The 16,761-nt window shown below is 39.8% G+C and overlaps 1 protein-coding gene across 1 annotated transcript in view; it reads right to left on the bottom strand.

The window, feature by feature from the left end:
* Window positions 1-15,914, bottom strand: part of per2 (period circadian clock 2) — a 28,439-nt gene extending 12,525 nt beyond the window's left edge. Inside the window, 4 exon segments of the mRNA XM_037788153.1 lie at window positions 460-614; window positions 742-834; window positions 6,563-7,109; window positions 15,680-15,914. Of these exon segments, the coding sequence (XP_037644081.1) occupies window positions 460-614; window positions 742-834; window positions 6,563-6,990 (676 nt within the window). The 5' untranslated portion in view covers window positions 6,991-7,109; window positions 15,680-15,914.
* Between the last annotated feature and the right edge of the window lie 847 nt (window positions 15,915-16,761).

Raw genomic sequence — 16,761 nt, forward strand, 5'->3', positions numbered from 1 at the left:
TGGACACTGATATTTTACTGAAAACAACAAGGATGAAACAAGGATGATCTAGTCATACTGATGTCACAGACATTTTCTAATGATTAAACATGTCTCGTTGCTATGCTTAAATGCGTCATCTGTTGAACCACTACCCGCCCATTTCCATCTGTAAACATTTAGGCAGGGTAGAATTAAGTCTTTACAGACCATTACCCATAGATCTGCTCACACAACGTTCCCTCCTGGGCAAAGTTAAGTCTATTTTGGATCTCATTCAGCTACCACGCTTCCTGATTACAAAATAAAAGACATTCTTGTCGCACAAATAAAAGCTACATTCGTGAATGTGGAGGGAATTATGAAACTACAGACAGCTTAAACAAAACAAAACAAAAAAATAAAAATAGGAAGAGACCCTAAAAAAATCACTGTGTAGAGGTGGAGCAAGATAGACGGAGAGATATGAATGCACTTTACCTTCCACTTGTTTGACGCAGCGGAGTGCGTACTTGAGGGTGTTCAACGTGGAGGCCTTGCTATTGTGTCTCTTCTCAGCGGGCAGGAGAAGCTTCAGCTCTTTCAGTGTTTTAAGCAGCTCCTTCTGGGTCTTGGCTTTGGCCGACTCCTGTGAACTGTAAGTTGAACAGTCAGATATTGCAATAAGTAAAACATTCCCTCCAAATCAATCAATTAATCATAGATAATGTAAAATGGGGGGGGGGGGGGTTTCAGTGTTACAGCAGTGGTCAGTGCACTAACCTGCAGCCGCTGGTTGAAGGGTTGTCTTGCTCTGAGCTCAGCAGACTGAAGGCGTTTGAGCTGCTGGGAGGAGACGGACTGTGAGAGTTCGAGCTGTGGGGAAGAGAAGAACAATTCAGCATTTTGCAACAAAATAGAGCCCCAAAAAATGACTTAATGACTTCAATCACCTCAAAGAGACACAAGACCAGAGAGGGAGAGACTGATTGAGCCTAAATTTTAATTTAACTCCTCCCTCGCTAAATTGAGGTGTAACATAAATACATATCGGTAATCAAACAGTAGACTGATTGGGTACAAAATGTTGGCATTATTTTGGGATATTTCTGAAGCACAAGGTGCTCAAGCTACCTAATAATAAAAAATAAAACAGGTACTCAATCTCACAATATGGGGTTCTGTTAAAGTGGGCCTAAAAAAGATAAGCCGGTTTCTGCCTTTGTGGAAGTAAATGGGGAACAGTGCAGACACAGCTTCAGCTCTCATTTAGCAGCCAGGCTACAAAAGAAAGCACACTTGAGTCCGAGGTTAGTCTCAACTCGTTGACCTTAAGTGCATCTGTAGCTCAAAAGGGTACACACAGCAGGAGAGCAGCAACACAGCAAGAATTAAGGGGCGAAATATAATTCGGAGCAGGGGCGCAGATAGAAATTCTGGGCCTGCTGAAAACAGCTCTCTTGGCACCCTGAAATATCTCCAATCTCTGCACGTGTCAGGCCACCTGTCTGACCCTGGGCTTCCTAAGTCATTTGACTTCCTGTGCCCCTGGGAGTAAAAAATATTCATGAATTACTCGTTCCACCAAATGGCATTGAGTATATGGTTAACAAATGCAAAATAGGCGTCTTTATTTCAGTCCTAACTCTCTTTCTCCGGCCTGTTTTTGTACCTGTATGTGGTGGAGACAAAATGAAGTAAGACTCATGGAGAAGGCATGGAGAGTTTGTGTGTGTATGTCTGTGTGTGTGTGTGATCCAATGCATTAACCTACAAGCTTAACACTGCATTATTACACTAAAAGCCCTCAGTTGCACAACCCAGGTTACTATGTATAACCTGCTTACCTGGCTAAGAATAGAGAACACTTTTACAAATAGCCTCTTACAAATAGCATGTATTAGAAAGTGAGACTTAGAAACAGTTTATCACAGTAGGTTATGGTAGTGAGTCTGTGTGCCAACCTCTGCGGACATGTGTGTTATGAAACAAGGTGCTCAGAGAGGCAGGGTAACCCGAGGTGAGGACACGGACGAGGTGTCTTTGTTAAAAGACCTTTATCATGATGGAGAAATGTCAAAACCAGAGCTTTGTCTTAATTCCATACTGCATAAGCCGAGCAGATTCACAGTATGTAGTGTGTTCATGCTGGTGTTACAAAAAGTATGTATACTAAAAAAAGTTAGTTGTTGGACTGTCCCACATTGCAATGCACAAAGGAAATAAAAGAGCTTCTCACAGCTGCAAAAAATAGAGAAATTGCGGATGGCCAGAATAATAATATTAATATTGTCAAATAAATGTATTCAAGTTAAAAGTACAATATTTCCCTCTGAGATGTAGCCTAGTGGAGTAGAAGTATAAAGTTATATAAAATGGAAATACTCGTGTAAAGTATTGTAAAGTATTGAACTTAAGTAGCCTAAATGTACTTAGTTACATTCCACTCTGCTAGAGCACAACATTGTTTACAAGAGCACAAAGTTCTTCATAGATCTAGCCTCTTAATTTTGTTCTTAAAGTTCACCCAATTGATGCATTTAACGACATTTTTATGATGTTTTTATGGCACATGTCGACATTTTTTAAGACATTTTTTTCAACATACTATACTATGACTTTTTAATGACATATTTAAAATGTTAATAAGGCATACTTTGACATTTTTAAGTCATTTTTTTCGACATACTATACTATGACTCTTTTAATTAAATTTGTATGACGTTTTTTATGGCAATGTTATCAGTCTTAAATTATTTCAGTATATAATACTAACCTCAGCATCTGTTCAGCTTGCGCACTATACTAGGCACCAGGTGGCTGGGCAGCATCTGAATTTGTTGGTATTTGCTTCCAAAACAAAAGGGAGCAATCCAAAGGCTCTAGAAAGAAAGCCACCAATAGTTTTAGCCATTTTACGTCCACGCCAGGAACTGTGTATCTGTGGTAGTAACTCAACGAAGTTGGATTCAAACTGAAGGTGTATGTATATGTAGTCCACTGTATTAGCCAACAAGCTTAACTTAAAACTATTAACAGCGTTTTTTGCGATCCTGATTCACCTGAGAGCTACAACTCTGTAGGTTACTATGAATAATCCGCTTACCTGCCTCAGAATAGAGAACACCTTTATAAATAGCCTCTTTAAGCACAAGTAGCAGGTATCTAATTCTATCAATTATAGCTTTCAGTGCACCAGAATACAGCAGCTGGTTTTAGACTGGACAGTCTTAATATGTATTAGTGGGCTAATTTGCAACATAAGCAAATCTGTGAGTCGTGGAAACATGTTCCCAAAGAGGCAGAAGACTATTTTGGTTTCTACTCTGTTTCTCTGCTCAAGGTGAAGATCAGGGCAAGGTGGCTTTGTTTAACTAGAAACCTTCCACTGACAGGCTGTGTGGAAACCTCATTGCATTGAAGACACATGAATAACACAGAGAATCAGCTGCATACAAATGAGGCAAAGAGGAGCTCCAGTGATTTTCCATTCTGTGTGACGACTATAGAATAACTATACAATTATGAATTAATTTAGACTAAATAAATAATGACGATGATGATGAATCTCATCTGCCGACAGCATCGAGCCCAAGAGCTCTGTTAACAGAGGTTCCATTGAGTTACATTATGGTGTGTTCAAGCTCTGCTCAGTTAAAAGGAGTATTGGGCGATATTAAATTATAACGCTATCATGATGTGTTCAAAAGTAATCATGTAAAATGAAGTTTTTAACAATATTTTGTGTAAATTATGAGCAATCGTGATAAATAATCGTGATAAATAATTGTGATCTCAATATTGATCAAAATAATTGTGATTATCATTTTGGTCATAATCGTACAGCCCTAGCTTTAAGTATATTTTGATGCTTGTAAGCTTTTGAAAGCAAGACTTTTACATATTTGTATTTTTAAACTGTAGTACTGCTATCTGAGTACTTCTTCTTCTGGGTATAATGTACTCTGTTTCAATCCAATAAATAGTTTCTTGATTCCAAACTTAGCCAGGCATTGGTAGCCTTGTATTCGCATACAAGCTTATCAGTGCACATATACACTAACATCAGCAGCTCTCTAGAGACACTGACTCATCTTTCAGATACAACATGTTGCTATAGATAACAGGCTTAAATGACTTAGTATAGACACAACATCCACAAATAGCCTCTCCTAGTACAACCATGGGACCTAATTCTAGCAAATGCACCCAGTTATCGGTTTATAAAGGTAAACCTGTACAATGTAATGTTCAGAATCTGTTGCCACTGTGTCAGAGTTTGAAACTACCCAAGCTCTGTCAAGTTGTATTGTGAAGTGTGGCCAGTCTGTGACTTGGCCACTCCAAAGAAAATATGTTTGACATAGTTTTTCTCATGTGACTTTGATGGCAATCAAACACAAAAATGGAGGGACTGTTTCTTTAAGAGGTATATTCATCTACATTGTTCTAATGCAACCACTATTCTCTCTCTCCCTCATACAAATGTACAGCTGAGGGGAACAGATGGGTGAAGCGGGATCTTTGGCTTTTGTCAACAGAAGCCGCCAAATTCAACAAAAACTCCATATGGTGGCTTAATGAACGGAAATGAAACTGAATCAAAAATAGTCAATGTCTTAGTGTAAAACTGGAAAAACGTTTGGCTGTCAAATATTATGTTTTTCATTTAGTGACCTGTATAATTTGCCTTTTAAACAAGTTGTTTTGTGTGAGAAAGAGAAGTAGAGGAAAATGATGGAAATTGTAAAAAAAAAAAATCAATATAGAGAGCGATAGAGAGTCTTTTTGGAATTGAGTGAGTAGTTTACAAAAAATGGGTACAAAAGATTAGAAGATCAATTGAAGCTAGGTTGAGATAGAGGAACAAAGTGAGAGTTGAAGAAGTAGTTAAATTCATCCTGTCAGCAGATGAGGGAGAGCTGCTGTGTGTGTGAGATCTTTGTACAGTACAAGCAGGAAGAGGGATTGGATTAAAAAAAAAGAAAAAAGATATGGATTCAAAAGGTAGAGCGACGTGAGAGAGACCGAGCAAAGCTGCTTGCTCCACCCAGTACCTAACAAACAAGAGCCAAACATTGCGTTGCTATAGCAATAACAAGGAGTTGGAGAGCGTGACACAACCCATCTGGCATTGAGAGGAAGCCAGAGTGTTCATCCTCCCAGATGACATCAATCGAGTCTTCCTACTGGAAGCAACAGTCATTGTATTTTTTCCACTGCTTGAGACCCGTTCTGGTCATCTCGTGAACAGACTGCATTGTGTCTGTGAACCTATTTGTGGCCACGCTGTGGTCACATCCAAGCAGAATTTAGAAAATGTTTTATCGTCATGATTCAACCCACGTCAAGCCCACTTCTGTAGTACAGCTCATATGCTGTACATCTACAGACTGAGAGAAAAAGAGCTGGCTGACACATGTTTAACCAGTGAGCTACATCTGAGTCTGAGAGTGAAGCCAATGCTGAAGTGTATTAAACTTGCATTCTTTCTAATAGCCAGCAGGGGGCGACTCCTCTGGTTGCAAAAAGAAGTCTGATTGTATAGAAGTCTATGAGAAAATTAGCCTACTTCTCACTTGATTTATTACCTCAGTAAACACTGTAAACATGAATTTATGGTCTCAATTGCTAGTTTCAAGTCTTCTTTAATACAGCATGATGTTCATTTAGTAAATGTTGGTCCCGTTTAGAGTAAAAGAGACCATAAAGCAGGGGATGCTATAAGGTGTGGCACCTTGCGATTGACAGGTCGCTACCACAGCGTTGTCCGGTCTGGGAGTTATCCGTGTTTTCGTCTTACAACTTTAACCCAAGTTAATATTAACATTTTGGTTGCTTAAAAATGTCTTATTCAGCGTTTGGTTGTACTTAGCTCCACCCTCTGGTGTCACTTCTGGTTGCAAAAAAACAAGATGATGACATCCAAAATGCCAAACTTGAGACTTCAAAACAGCAGTCCACAAACCAATCGGTGACGTCATGGTGACTACATCCACTTCTTATAGACAGTCTATGCTACAGACTGAGAGGAAGGAGCTGTTTAACTCTGTTGTCTCTAAAATGGCCATTATAATCTGCCAGAGCCTTATGTGCCAAAAACTTGCCAGAAGAAAAACCAACCGAACCTGTATGTGACGTGAGGTGGCAAGAGATCTGGTTTAGGGAGTGTTGACCTAATTGTGGTGAAGTAGAATGAAGTTCATCCTCATTTGACCCAGATGAACAGCTTGTGATTTAGGCAGGTTTATCTAAATGTTACTGGTAGGATGTGGTCAGCTACTGTCAGGATATAGTGACAGATTTATAAAAATATTTTTTTAAATCATATTTGCTCCATTTCTACCCACTGCAGCTCTAAGTGTGCTTTATGATTGTGTCAGCTATTTGACCACAACGAGGGCAGTATTCAGCTTACACAACACAACACAAAACAAGCCTTTCATTGAAAGAGTAACCTTCATCCCATTTCATCCTGCTAACAAGAACAGTAGCTCTCCACTCTGGCCTCTCTCTCCCTCTTCTCTTCACAATCACAGAAAGCAAGCCAGAAAAAAAAAACAGGCCAACCAATGGCTTCATCATTCCCACAACCACCACTGACCTCTTGTTGCTTTCAGAAGATTCCAGCAGTGCCGAGTCTTTACTGGTGCCGTTGGAGCTGCCCATTGACCCGTGGCCGTGGCTCTCGCTGCCATGACTCTCGTTGCCGTGGCTTTCATTTCCGTGTGATTCGGTTCCACTCCCACTGGACCCGCTGCTCTTCATCTCCACGTCCTCCTCGGGGAGCGATCTGGCGCGGGCATTCTTGCGATGCTTGTGCGGCGAGGCGGGAGGGTCCTGACCGCTGCTGTCGCTGCCCTCTGAGGTGAAGCCTAAGTCGGTCCCGCCTTGGCCGTAGCCACCCATCCGGTGCAATTGTGCCATGGAGCTGCACCCTGAGGCCCCCCTTGGCATGGAGCCGCATGAGGCTCCATCCTGGTCCTTCAGCACCGAGAAGCGATAGGGCTTGGAGTCTGAATCTTCCGACATCAGGACGAGTGCTGTCCTGGGCTTGTTGCAGGTAAGTTGTAATTGGATAATGAAAGAACACAATTACCCCATTTTCACAAGGGTGTCGCCGGAGAGAATAAAAGAGGATGCGGATTGATCTGTTGAGAGATAACAATAAGATAACACATGTTAGTAATGAAGTAACAGTCCATTGCAAGGTATGCATATTTTAAATATTTAGGAAACAAACGATTAAGTAAACATATGGTAGAATCCTATGACAAATCACCTTTGTCAAGTAAGTTTCAAGTCTCTGCAAGAGCATTTTAATGCCATGTTGACATGAACTGAAATCAGTGGCTGCCTATACAACAGGAACCAAATATAAACTTTGATTTTGAAAATGGTCAACAATATGTAAAGTATACATAATTTGTATGAGATTAGTCAAAATATGCAAAACGCTGGCATGGTTCTTCAACACAAAGATGCATTAATTCATGTGCATTTGCGCACACTTGCATGTTCACACACACATATGCAACCATGCACACGGTTCAAAACTGTTTGCGAGACAAATCAATGCTTCATCAGTCCTCCTTCAAAAAGGTGTCTTTCTAGTCTTTTGTCTGGTGTGATATCAGAGCACATAGCAGGGTTTAACCCCTGAGCTCTGCAGGGCTCTGCAGGTGCTTCTGATGTACAGTCAAAACGCTCCCTTGTACAGACAGTGTGGTCTTTAAGATCAGTGAGTCGGTCTCATCTGAGCCCTCCAACCCTTTCAAAGGATCATCCACCCTGGGACACATAAAACACTAGACAGCATTGATCTGAATGCCACCATAGGTTGCTGGCCAGGAGATGTGGCCCTGTTTTCTGTGGCTTTTAATAGGCTTTAAATACTGCCCTGTACAAAACCAGTGTCAGCTCAGATATAAATACCAGCAGAAATGAGAAAGATGCGTATAACTGTCTATTCAAACGACCAAATGTTGGGTAGCTCTTTCCTAGGAAATTTCCTATGGTTACAGGAAGAGACACGTGTTACATTTTTGTGAGCATAAACAGTGACGTGTTTGGAATAAACACAAGGAAAACTGATAACCATGATCAGAGGAATAAACTTAGATCTTCTACAGAAAAAGACATTGCGGCACAGTGGCAGAACTGTATGTCAAGTTAGATTTCCAAGAGAGCTTAAGTAAAATCTATCTGGTAAGAACTATATTGAGAGTCACATGTACTAAAGTGCAAGATCAAATCGTTGAGATGTAGTATGAGCTGCTTCAGCCCATAATGATATAGAATTATGCTAATTATACTATAGTGATGTACAGTAATGTAACACATGGTTCGTATGAGTGTCGCTGTGTGAAGTACATTTGTAAGCTTGCATTGCCACCAAATGGAATTCTTCTACATTTGAACTTAGTGATACAAACATTAGTCCGACCAATTAATTAAGATCAAATTTGACATTTAGAGCACAGGTAAAGTTATCACTCACATAATCCTGTTGCTGGGCAACGTGAAGGTAATAAGAAAGCCACACGGTGTCCGTGTATTACCTCCAGCCTTGCTGTTTTCAGGGATAACCTGACTAAGCGGTGGCATGTCTTCTGCTCTGCCGCGCAACGGAAAAATATCTATTTTATACTCTGACTGAAACCACACAGCTCTATGCCCTCCTTAATTCACCTGAGCTCTACAGGGATCAGTACGTGTTTATTTAGTCTATTGAAGTTAGTCTTAAGCACCAAGCCCATGCAAGCACAGGCATTTTATTTTACGTAGGTTTTTCCTAGTGTGACGTTCATGTTGTGTTTATCTGCTAAGGATACGTTGAAAGATGTGAGTTTTACTGTGTGTATGTAATGTCGAAAAGGTAGAAAATGCTTCACAAGAGACAAATGTGGCTGACTGAAGAGGAAAAGCTTAAAGCCTCATGAGCCTTGCTGTTGATGCAAAAAGCCTTGACGAATTCATGTCCAAATGTTTAGTGCCGTCTCTCATTAATATGGAATCATTGAAGCATTTTTTAAAATGGGATTTGACAGTATTCTTGTTTGTTTTCTTAAACATTTTCAGTGTTTTATTTAATCTAAATTACAAAAAAGAACATGTGCTAAATTATAGTCTGTACTCACAAGCAATGCAAATGCATAGACAGAGTTTTTCAGGTCAAGTGTGAAACCGAAGCTGCAGCTGATGACCGTTTCATCTGGTTGTCAGAGTGGTCATAGTTCTGCCAAAACTTTATGGCAAAATTAATACTCCCATTAATAATTAACCAATCTGTAGGCCCTTTCAGAGAGCAGTGAGTCTGCTTATCAATGACCTGCCGGAAAGTAGAGTGTTTTCCACCATCAGTGCTTTTGTGTGAACTGGGTCAACAAACAGATAAATGACGAAGAAAATGATGAAGAAGCAACGAGGTGTCTATAGTTTGAAGGCTGCTTGGTAAGATAAACTGGAGACATTAGTTTGGCAATGACCTGCCTTCAATGCAAAGTGCAGCGATAGAGCTAGACACTATGGTTAAGCTATTTTCTGCTGAATAAGGTAAAAAAGCCATTTCCTAGAGAGCCTTCTATTCCACAAAGCGGGTCATCTAGCTGAGAATATAACTCAGCCAACATGCTGAACATTCTGCACAATCCGCTGACGTTTTGGCCGGCGCTGCTGCACAAAGTCTGGTCCAAAGTTAAAGAGCTGACTGCCAATGTGCCCGATATTCACAAAGTCCAAGAGTTCACACCCGGTTACCGGCTCCAGGAACCGCTAGACATTAACCCCATTAGCTCGTTAGCACGGCCAATCTGTTGACTCGATACCAGCAGACAGTCAGAGAGAAGATGAGGCAATAGAGCTGTAAGAGGGACAGATTTACAGAGAAGGGTGGGGGGGGGAGGTTAAAGAGAGTATCTAAACATGGTCCTTTAATGAGAGCATGAGGTGAGCATATCCACTCTGATGAGATGAGATACTAAGACTAGATACAATCTCAATTAGCAATTAAGACATGGCAGGTATAGACAGAGATACACTTCCTCCTCTACTCTGCGAAATATTCTTCATTTTAGCCAATATCTGAATTTCTGCACCTACATTATTATTAGGGCTATGTATTGGCAAGAATCTAGTGATACGATCATACGATCTATCATGATACAGGGGTTATGATTCAATACAATGCAATATATTGCGATACTGTAAGAAAGGCAAATCTAATTTTAGGAAAACTCTCATAGTATAAAGAACACACCGCCATATGCAAAACAAATCTGACCAAAAGAAGTTTACTGACACATCTCTTTGCAAATGAAATGAAGTATTGACTGAGTTCATCTTTGCATGTAAACTATTAATTAAAAATCGATACAGTGTTTCTGAGAATCAATACAGTACCACAAAACATAATATCTAAATATTCAATATTTTTAATATTTTCTTGCACCCCTAATTATTATAATTTTTGTTGAGTAAATGTAGTTTTTTGTTTTGGAAACATTGTTTCTTACCAATAAAAAATGTACTGAATTGAACCTGGTAGACAGATTTGTGCAGCTGCAGACCAACACGTACGTGATGTTCCAGCACTCTGAATGGACAATCAAATATTTACTGTGGCAGCACTGGAATATTTATGAGATGATTTATCGTGTTCCTAAGTTTACAGAAACAGAAAACGTAATCAAGATGCTTAAAAGACCTCTGCAGTAAGGGTTACCTGAGGTTACTTCAATATCTGTGATCTCTTTTTTTCACGTCATTTACTGAATCTGTTTCATCCTGTTGATCTGCAGCATGGACAGAAGTGAAGGAGAATAATGTGGATTTCCTACACCGATCATAATTTTAAACTGAGCTATAGGTCTAGGAAGCGGTTACATCTTACATTGAGGTGGGTACAACATGTGACAGGTGGCTAACAAGGCAAAATGATCAACATAACACAATTACAGGTTATGTATTACTCCTCTTGGACCCTTTCTGTCATTTAAATGCAATCAAAAAAACATTCGGGGCTATCAAGAGATGAAACAAATCCTGACCTGTTGGGAACATGTTGCTCACTTTGCTTTTCTGAATCTTACGGGAGATCATTTAAAATAAATCACTTTTTCATGGTAAAAAGGATGGAACACTCTGGCTTAAAACCATTAAAGTTAACATTGTAATCAGGGTTGGACGTTTGATTATATTTGGTCAATTTGTTAGGTCTGGCCACCGCTGTAGTGGTAAACACAGTTTTCCTAAACTGGTGGAAAGATTTCTTAATAATCTTCCTTCGGTCTCATCTTTATTTTCTCATTTGTTGCCGTTCTCAATCATTACAAAATATCTCTTTTATCTGTTGTAAAAATATTCATGTCCCAGCGCTGTGATCATATTATCTAATCATCTGAAACCATCTTATACAACAGCTGCAGTTTTATAACTGTCATCATGTGACCTTCAACTCAAATACAGCGGGTCATCACCATCTTGCAAAGTGCACTCAATCTGCATGATGACTTACATAAGTTTACATTGAGTGGGTCAGATAGGGTGAAACACTGCGTATGTACAGTTATTGTAGCAGGTCAAAGGGCGTACGTTACCCTATAACACCTGCAACATGAGATGACACATACAGACGTAGGCAAAATTGTTGGTACTCTTCCGTTAAAGAAAGAAAAACCCACAAAGGTCACTGAAATAACTTGAAACTGAGAAAAGTAATAATAAATAAAAATGTATTGAAAATTAACTAATGAAAATGAGACATTGCTTTTGAATTTTGGTTCAACAGAATCATTTTAAAAAACAAACTAATGAAACTGGCCTGGACAAAAATGATGGTACTCTTAACTTAATATTTAGTTGCACAACCTTTTGAGGCAATCACTGCAATCAAGCGATTTCTGTAACTCTCAATGAGACTTCTGCACCTGTCGACAGGTATGTTGGCCCACTCCTCTTGAGCAAACTGCTCTAGCTGTCTCAGGTTTGAAGGGTGCCTTCTCCAGACTGCATGTTTCAGCTCCTTCCATAGATGTTCTATAGGATTTAGATCAGGGCTCATAGAAGGCCACTTCAGAACAGTCCAATGTTTTGTTCTTAGCCATTCTTGGGTGTTTTTAGCTGTGTTTTGGGTCATTATCCTGTTGGAGGACCCATGACCTGCGACGGAGACCAAGCTTTCTGACACTGGGCAGCACATTTCGCTCCAGAATGCCTTGATAGTCTTGAGATTTCATTGTACCCGGCACAGATTCAAGACACCCTGTGCCAGATGCAGCAAAGCAGCCCCAGAACATAACCAAGCCTCCTCCATGTTTCACATTAGGTACAGTGTTCTTTTCTTTGTATGCTTCATTTTTGCGTCTGTGAACATAGAGCTGATTTGACTTGCCAAAAAGCTCCAGTTTTGTCTCATCTGTCCAAAGGACATTCTCCCAGAAGCTTTGTGGCTTGTCAATATGCATTTTGGCATATTCCAGTCTCGCTTTTTTATGATTTGGTGTCCTCCTCGGTCGTCTTCCATTAAGTCCACTTTGGCTCAAACAGTGACGGATGGTGCGATCTGACACTGATGTACCTTGACCTTGGAGTTCACCTCTAATCTCTTTGGAAGTTGTTCTGGGCTCTTTGGTTACCATTCGTATTATCCGTCTCTTCAATTTGTCATCAATTTTCCTCTTGCGGCCACGTCCAGGGAGGTAGGCTACAGTCCCATGGACCTTAAACTTCTGAATAATATGTGCAACTGTAGTCACAGGAACATCAAGCTGCTTGGAGATGGTCTTATAGCCTTTACCTTTAACATGCTTGTCTATAATTGTCCTTCTAACCTCCCGAGACAACTCTCTCCTTAGCTTTCTGTGGTCCATGTTCAGTGTGGTACACACCATGATACCAAACAGCACAGTGACTACTTTTCACCCTTTAAATAGGCAGACTGACTGATTACAAGTTTGAAGACACCTGTGATGCTAATTACAGGACACACCTTAGTTTAACATGTCCCTATGGTCAAATCATTTTCAATCTTTTCTAGGGCTACCATCATTTTTGTCTAGGCCAGTTTCATCAGTTTGTTTTTTAAAATGATTCTGTTGAACCACAATTCAAAAGCAACAGCTGATTTTCATTAGTTAATTTTCAGTAAATTTTTATTTATTATTACTTTTGTCAGTTTCAAGTTATTTCAGTGACCATTGTGGGGTTTTCTTTCTTTAACGGAAGAGTACCAACAATTTTGCCTACGTCTGTAAGCCAGCTGCATTCAGTGAGATGCGGTTGAAAGCAAAGCTACTAAGTGAAGATTATTTTTTAACATAAACTAGATATTACATTTCAATAGCAAAAGTTAGCACTGAAAGCTATAAGATTTTCGGTCTTGATTACTAAATCTCATATTTAACAGTTCTTACACCACAGTTTTGGTTAAGACAAAATTTAACTCTGAAATAAGGCTGCAACTAACGATTATTTTTAAAAAAGTAGATCTTTAAATATCGTCCGAAGCATCACTTAAAATGTAAAAAACACAGGTAGACTTCTGCAGAAGAAACCAGATAACTACTGATTACTAAACAAGTCTCTGAAAGGATTATTAGGTGTGTCTATGACTCTGTTTCCTGACCATCAGCATGTACTTTTGTGTTTTAGCAGTGTATTACTGCACTCCTTGATAAGTTATTTTTTCCCCTACTTTAATGTGATTTCTCACAGTAATCTGGCTTCTTGTGTAGGCAAACATCATGGCTAATATCCAACCTTTAGGGCAACAAGAGCTTAGTGAGTTTCCATGTGCAGACGTGACTGAGGTTGCTCTTAGAGCATGTTACATCATTCGTTGACCTACATCTATTTTCAAGGATGTCTTAAAATCGGTCATAATAGATCTGATGCACACTTCACAGCGTACTTCCAAGACCACCCAAGGTTTTATCCATTTGCTTAGTGGCTAAAAACAGAGCAGAGGCCTTAATGTTCAGACCGAAGAAGGAAGTGTGCCATCACAGCGGGAGGATTAAGTTTGCCATTTTCGTCTTCAGTTCCTAGACCCAAAGTGAACTTCACATGGAGCCACTGACTGACAGGATAATATTTATTCAGTGTCCACACAAACACTTCCAATTTGAGACACCGCATTTCAAAATGTTAAACCACATGTATGACAGACTGTCTAGAAACATAGTCTGCCTTGACAGCAATTTTACCTGGCAATAGATAAAAAAGAAAAAGTAATTTGCAAGCAGCTCCTCTCATGCTGTAATCGTGGGCGTGGAAACTTCTACCCTGCGCCATGCCAAATGTTTCGCTGATTGCAACAGTAAGATAAACAAGTCTAAGTGAATTCTTGATACTGTCACTGTCATGTAAAAATGTGTATCTCCAGTTTTGAGGGGATTTTCATGCTTTCAGGTTACTGCTGCCCAGGTTGTGACAAAACCTCCATTTTTAAAGGTCTTTACATAATGTTAAAAAATGCAGTGTCATCAGGCTAGAAAAAGGCTTTTTGTTTCTCCATTTTTTTTCTGAAAAGTTGATATTTGCACATTGTTATACTCACTCTACCTCATTTTAATTTGCACAGTTTGCTTATGTATATAGTGTGTTATCCTATGTTTATATTTTACATGTTAGTTGTAGTAGTTTGGTATGTTTATAGTGTATCCTAATATCTTCTTAACTTGTGTATTCTATACATATATATCTCTAGTGTTGATATGTATATTTACAATTATCTGGATAACCTGCTGCTGTAACAATAAATCCCAATTTGAGATCAATAAAGTACATCTATCTATCTATTTATCTAACAACAGGAGGAATGTAATGAGTTACTTTTCCTGCAGTAGTTAATCATCTCCCCAAACTGCCTGCAGGGTTGTAAGTGCAGCTTTATATAATGCATAAAATGTATACTTTCACAAAAAGTAAATAAGTTCCAGTATCACAACATTGTATTTGACTTTTCCTACCTATGCCATAGACAGCTTAAACATAATTGTCAAAACAAATTATAATGAATGAATGCTTTCAAAGAGGCAATGTCTCCTTTATGTAAGATTCCAACCTCAGAGCCAAGAACCGGCTGACTCAAGCATCACAGCATTATGACACAGTCTCTTCTGGGGAAAACAATCGCTCACATCTCGCAAATGCCCCTAATCGGTGCTGCTGCATATGACTTTGTGCCATGTGCTGCTGCAGTCGACTCTTTATGTAAGGAGTTGTTTATGTGAGTGACACAAGAAAAGCACCTCTACAATGAATGCACCATATGGGACTGACATCCCACACCAGTTATTTCCGTCAGCTCGACAACAACAACAACAACAACAACAACTCTGCAGCAGCTCAGTGACATATCAAATTTTAGTGCGTAATGCATTTCACTCCTCTTATGTAAATGCATGTTGCTTATAGAGCAGAGTGTAGGTCAGCGGTGGTATTTCAGTTTAACAGAGCTGGAGAGGGTTACTCCCACACAGATGGATTTATGTCATGTGGGCAGGGCTGCTGCTGCTGTAGTCTACTGACCGGGATTGACTCTCATACTGACACAGTTATGCAACTTTCACGCTTCACGTTCACATAATAGCATTTTACATAATCCAGAGCACAGCACGTTAAACAGTGATCATACAGTAATATGTTGCATTTAAAAACATATTAAATAACACAGCAACACCCATAATGTTAATGTTACAGATAGTAAAACTGCACCAACCTCACAATAATGCAAATCTTCTCCTGATCCTGCAGAGAAATAAAGCCTTGTTGTTTTTAGAGCTCGTTGTGGTAGAGAAACCGACCGGGTAACGACGATCCTAGCTGGTTTGGTCCGGGTCTGAGGTCTGACACACTCCCCGTTCAGGTTTCCAGATACAGTACTCTGCCCTGGATCTCCAGCGGAGGCAGTGACTTCATTCCGAGCCGCTCCTCCTCATGCTCGTCGCTCATTGGTCCGGAGAGCTGTGTATCTCTGCGTCACAACGCCCTGAACCAATAGACGCAGGTGGGCGGTGACAGCGACCGACGCTCCGCGCTCCTATTGGTCCACACCGCTGCCAGTCTTTTACATAAGGCTGTCAGCCGCTTTCACGTGGAAACCCACGGCTTCTCATCTCGTGTCAGCAACAAGAGCAAATCACTACGACGCAGCTGCACGGTGTGAATGAAGCGGTGCCGATGGTTGGCTCGCAGCGGCTCAGCACTACCAGGCTGTTATCTAAACGGTTATACAAGTGTGTGTACGGCCAATGTGGGTGAACTGTTTGGGTTTGGTGCGCACTGCGCAATCATTATAGCCTTCAGCAGACGAGCTCCTTGACTCTGCAAAAAAAAAAAAAAGGTGATATAACACTAGATGCCTTTGATCGGGGCTGTTATCTAACTTATGGTCATCCTTACATAAAAGTCACTGCAATGGTGTTTCTGCAGAGCAGCATTGCAGTGACTTTTATGCATTGTTTTGCAATTACATAAGTATATATTTTGTGATACATCTATATACAGTATATATATATATATATATATATATATATAAAACACTTGTTATTATTATTTAAATCTGCAGTAGGCAGAATGTTTTTGGCATCATTGGGCAAATGACTTTAATAATCCATAATAACTTTTCAGCATATTGTAATTTAAGTGTTCTGAGAGATAACTAAACTTCTGCTCCTCCTCATGACTCTGTTTTCATTTTACAGCTAAACACTACAAGATGTTACTGAAAACATTTGAGGCGAGAGATAGGTATTACAGTAACAGAATATTGATTCATATTTGAAATCTTGCAGATACCAT

The sequence above is a fragment of the Sebastes umbrosus genome, chromosome 12 (assembly GCF_015220745.1).
Source record: "Sebastes umbrosus isolate fSebUmb1 chromosome 12, fSebUmb1.pri, whole genome shotgun sequence".
Lineage (NCBI taxonomy): Eukaryota > Metazoa > Chordata > Actinopteri > Perciformes > Sebastidae > Sebastes > Sebastes umbrosus.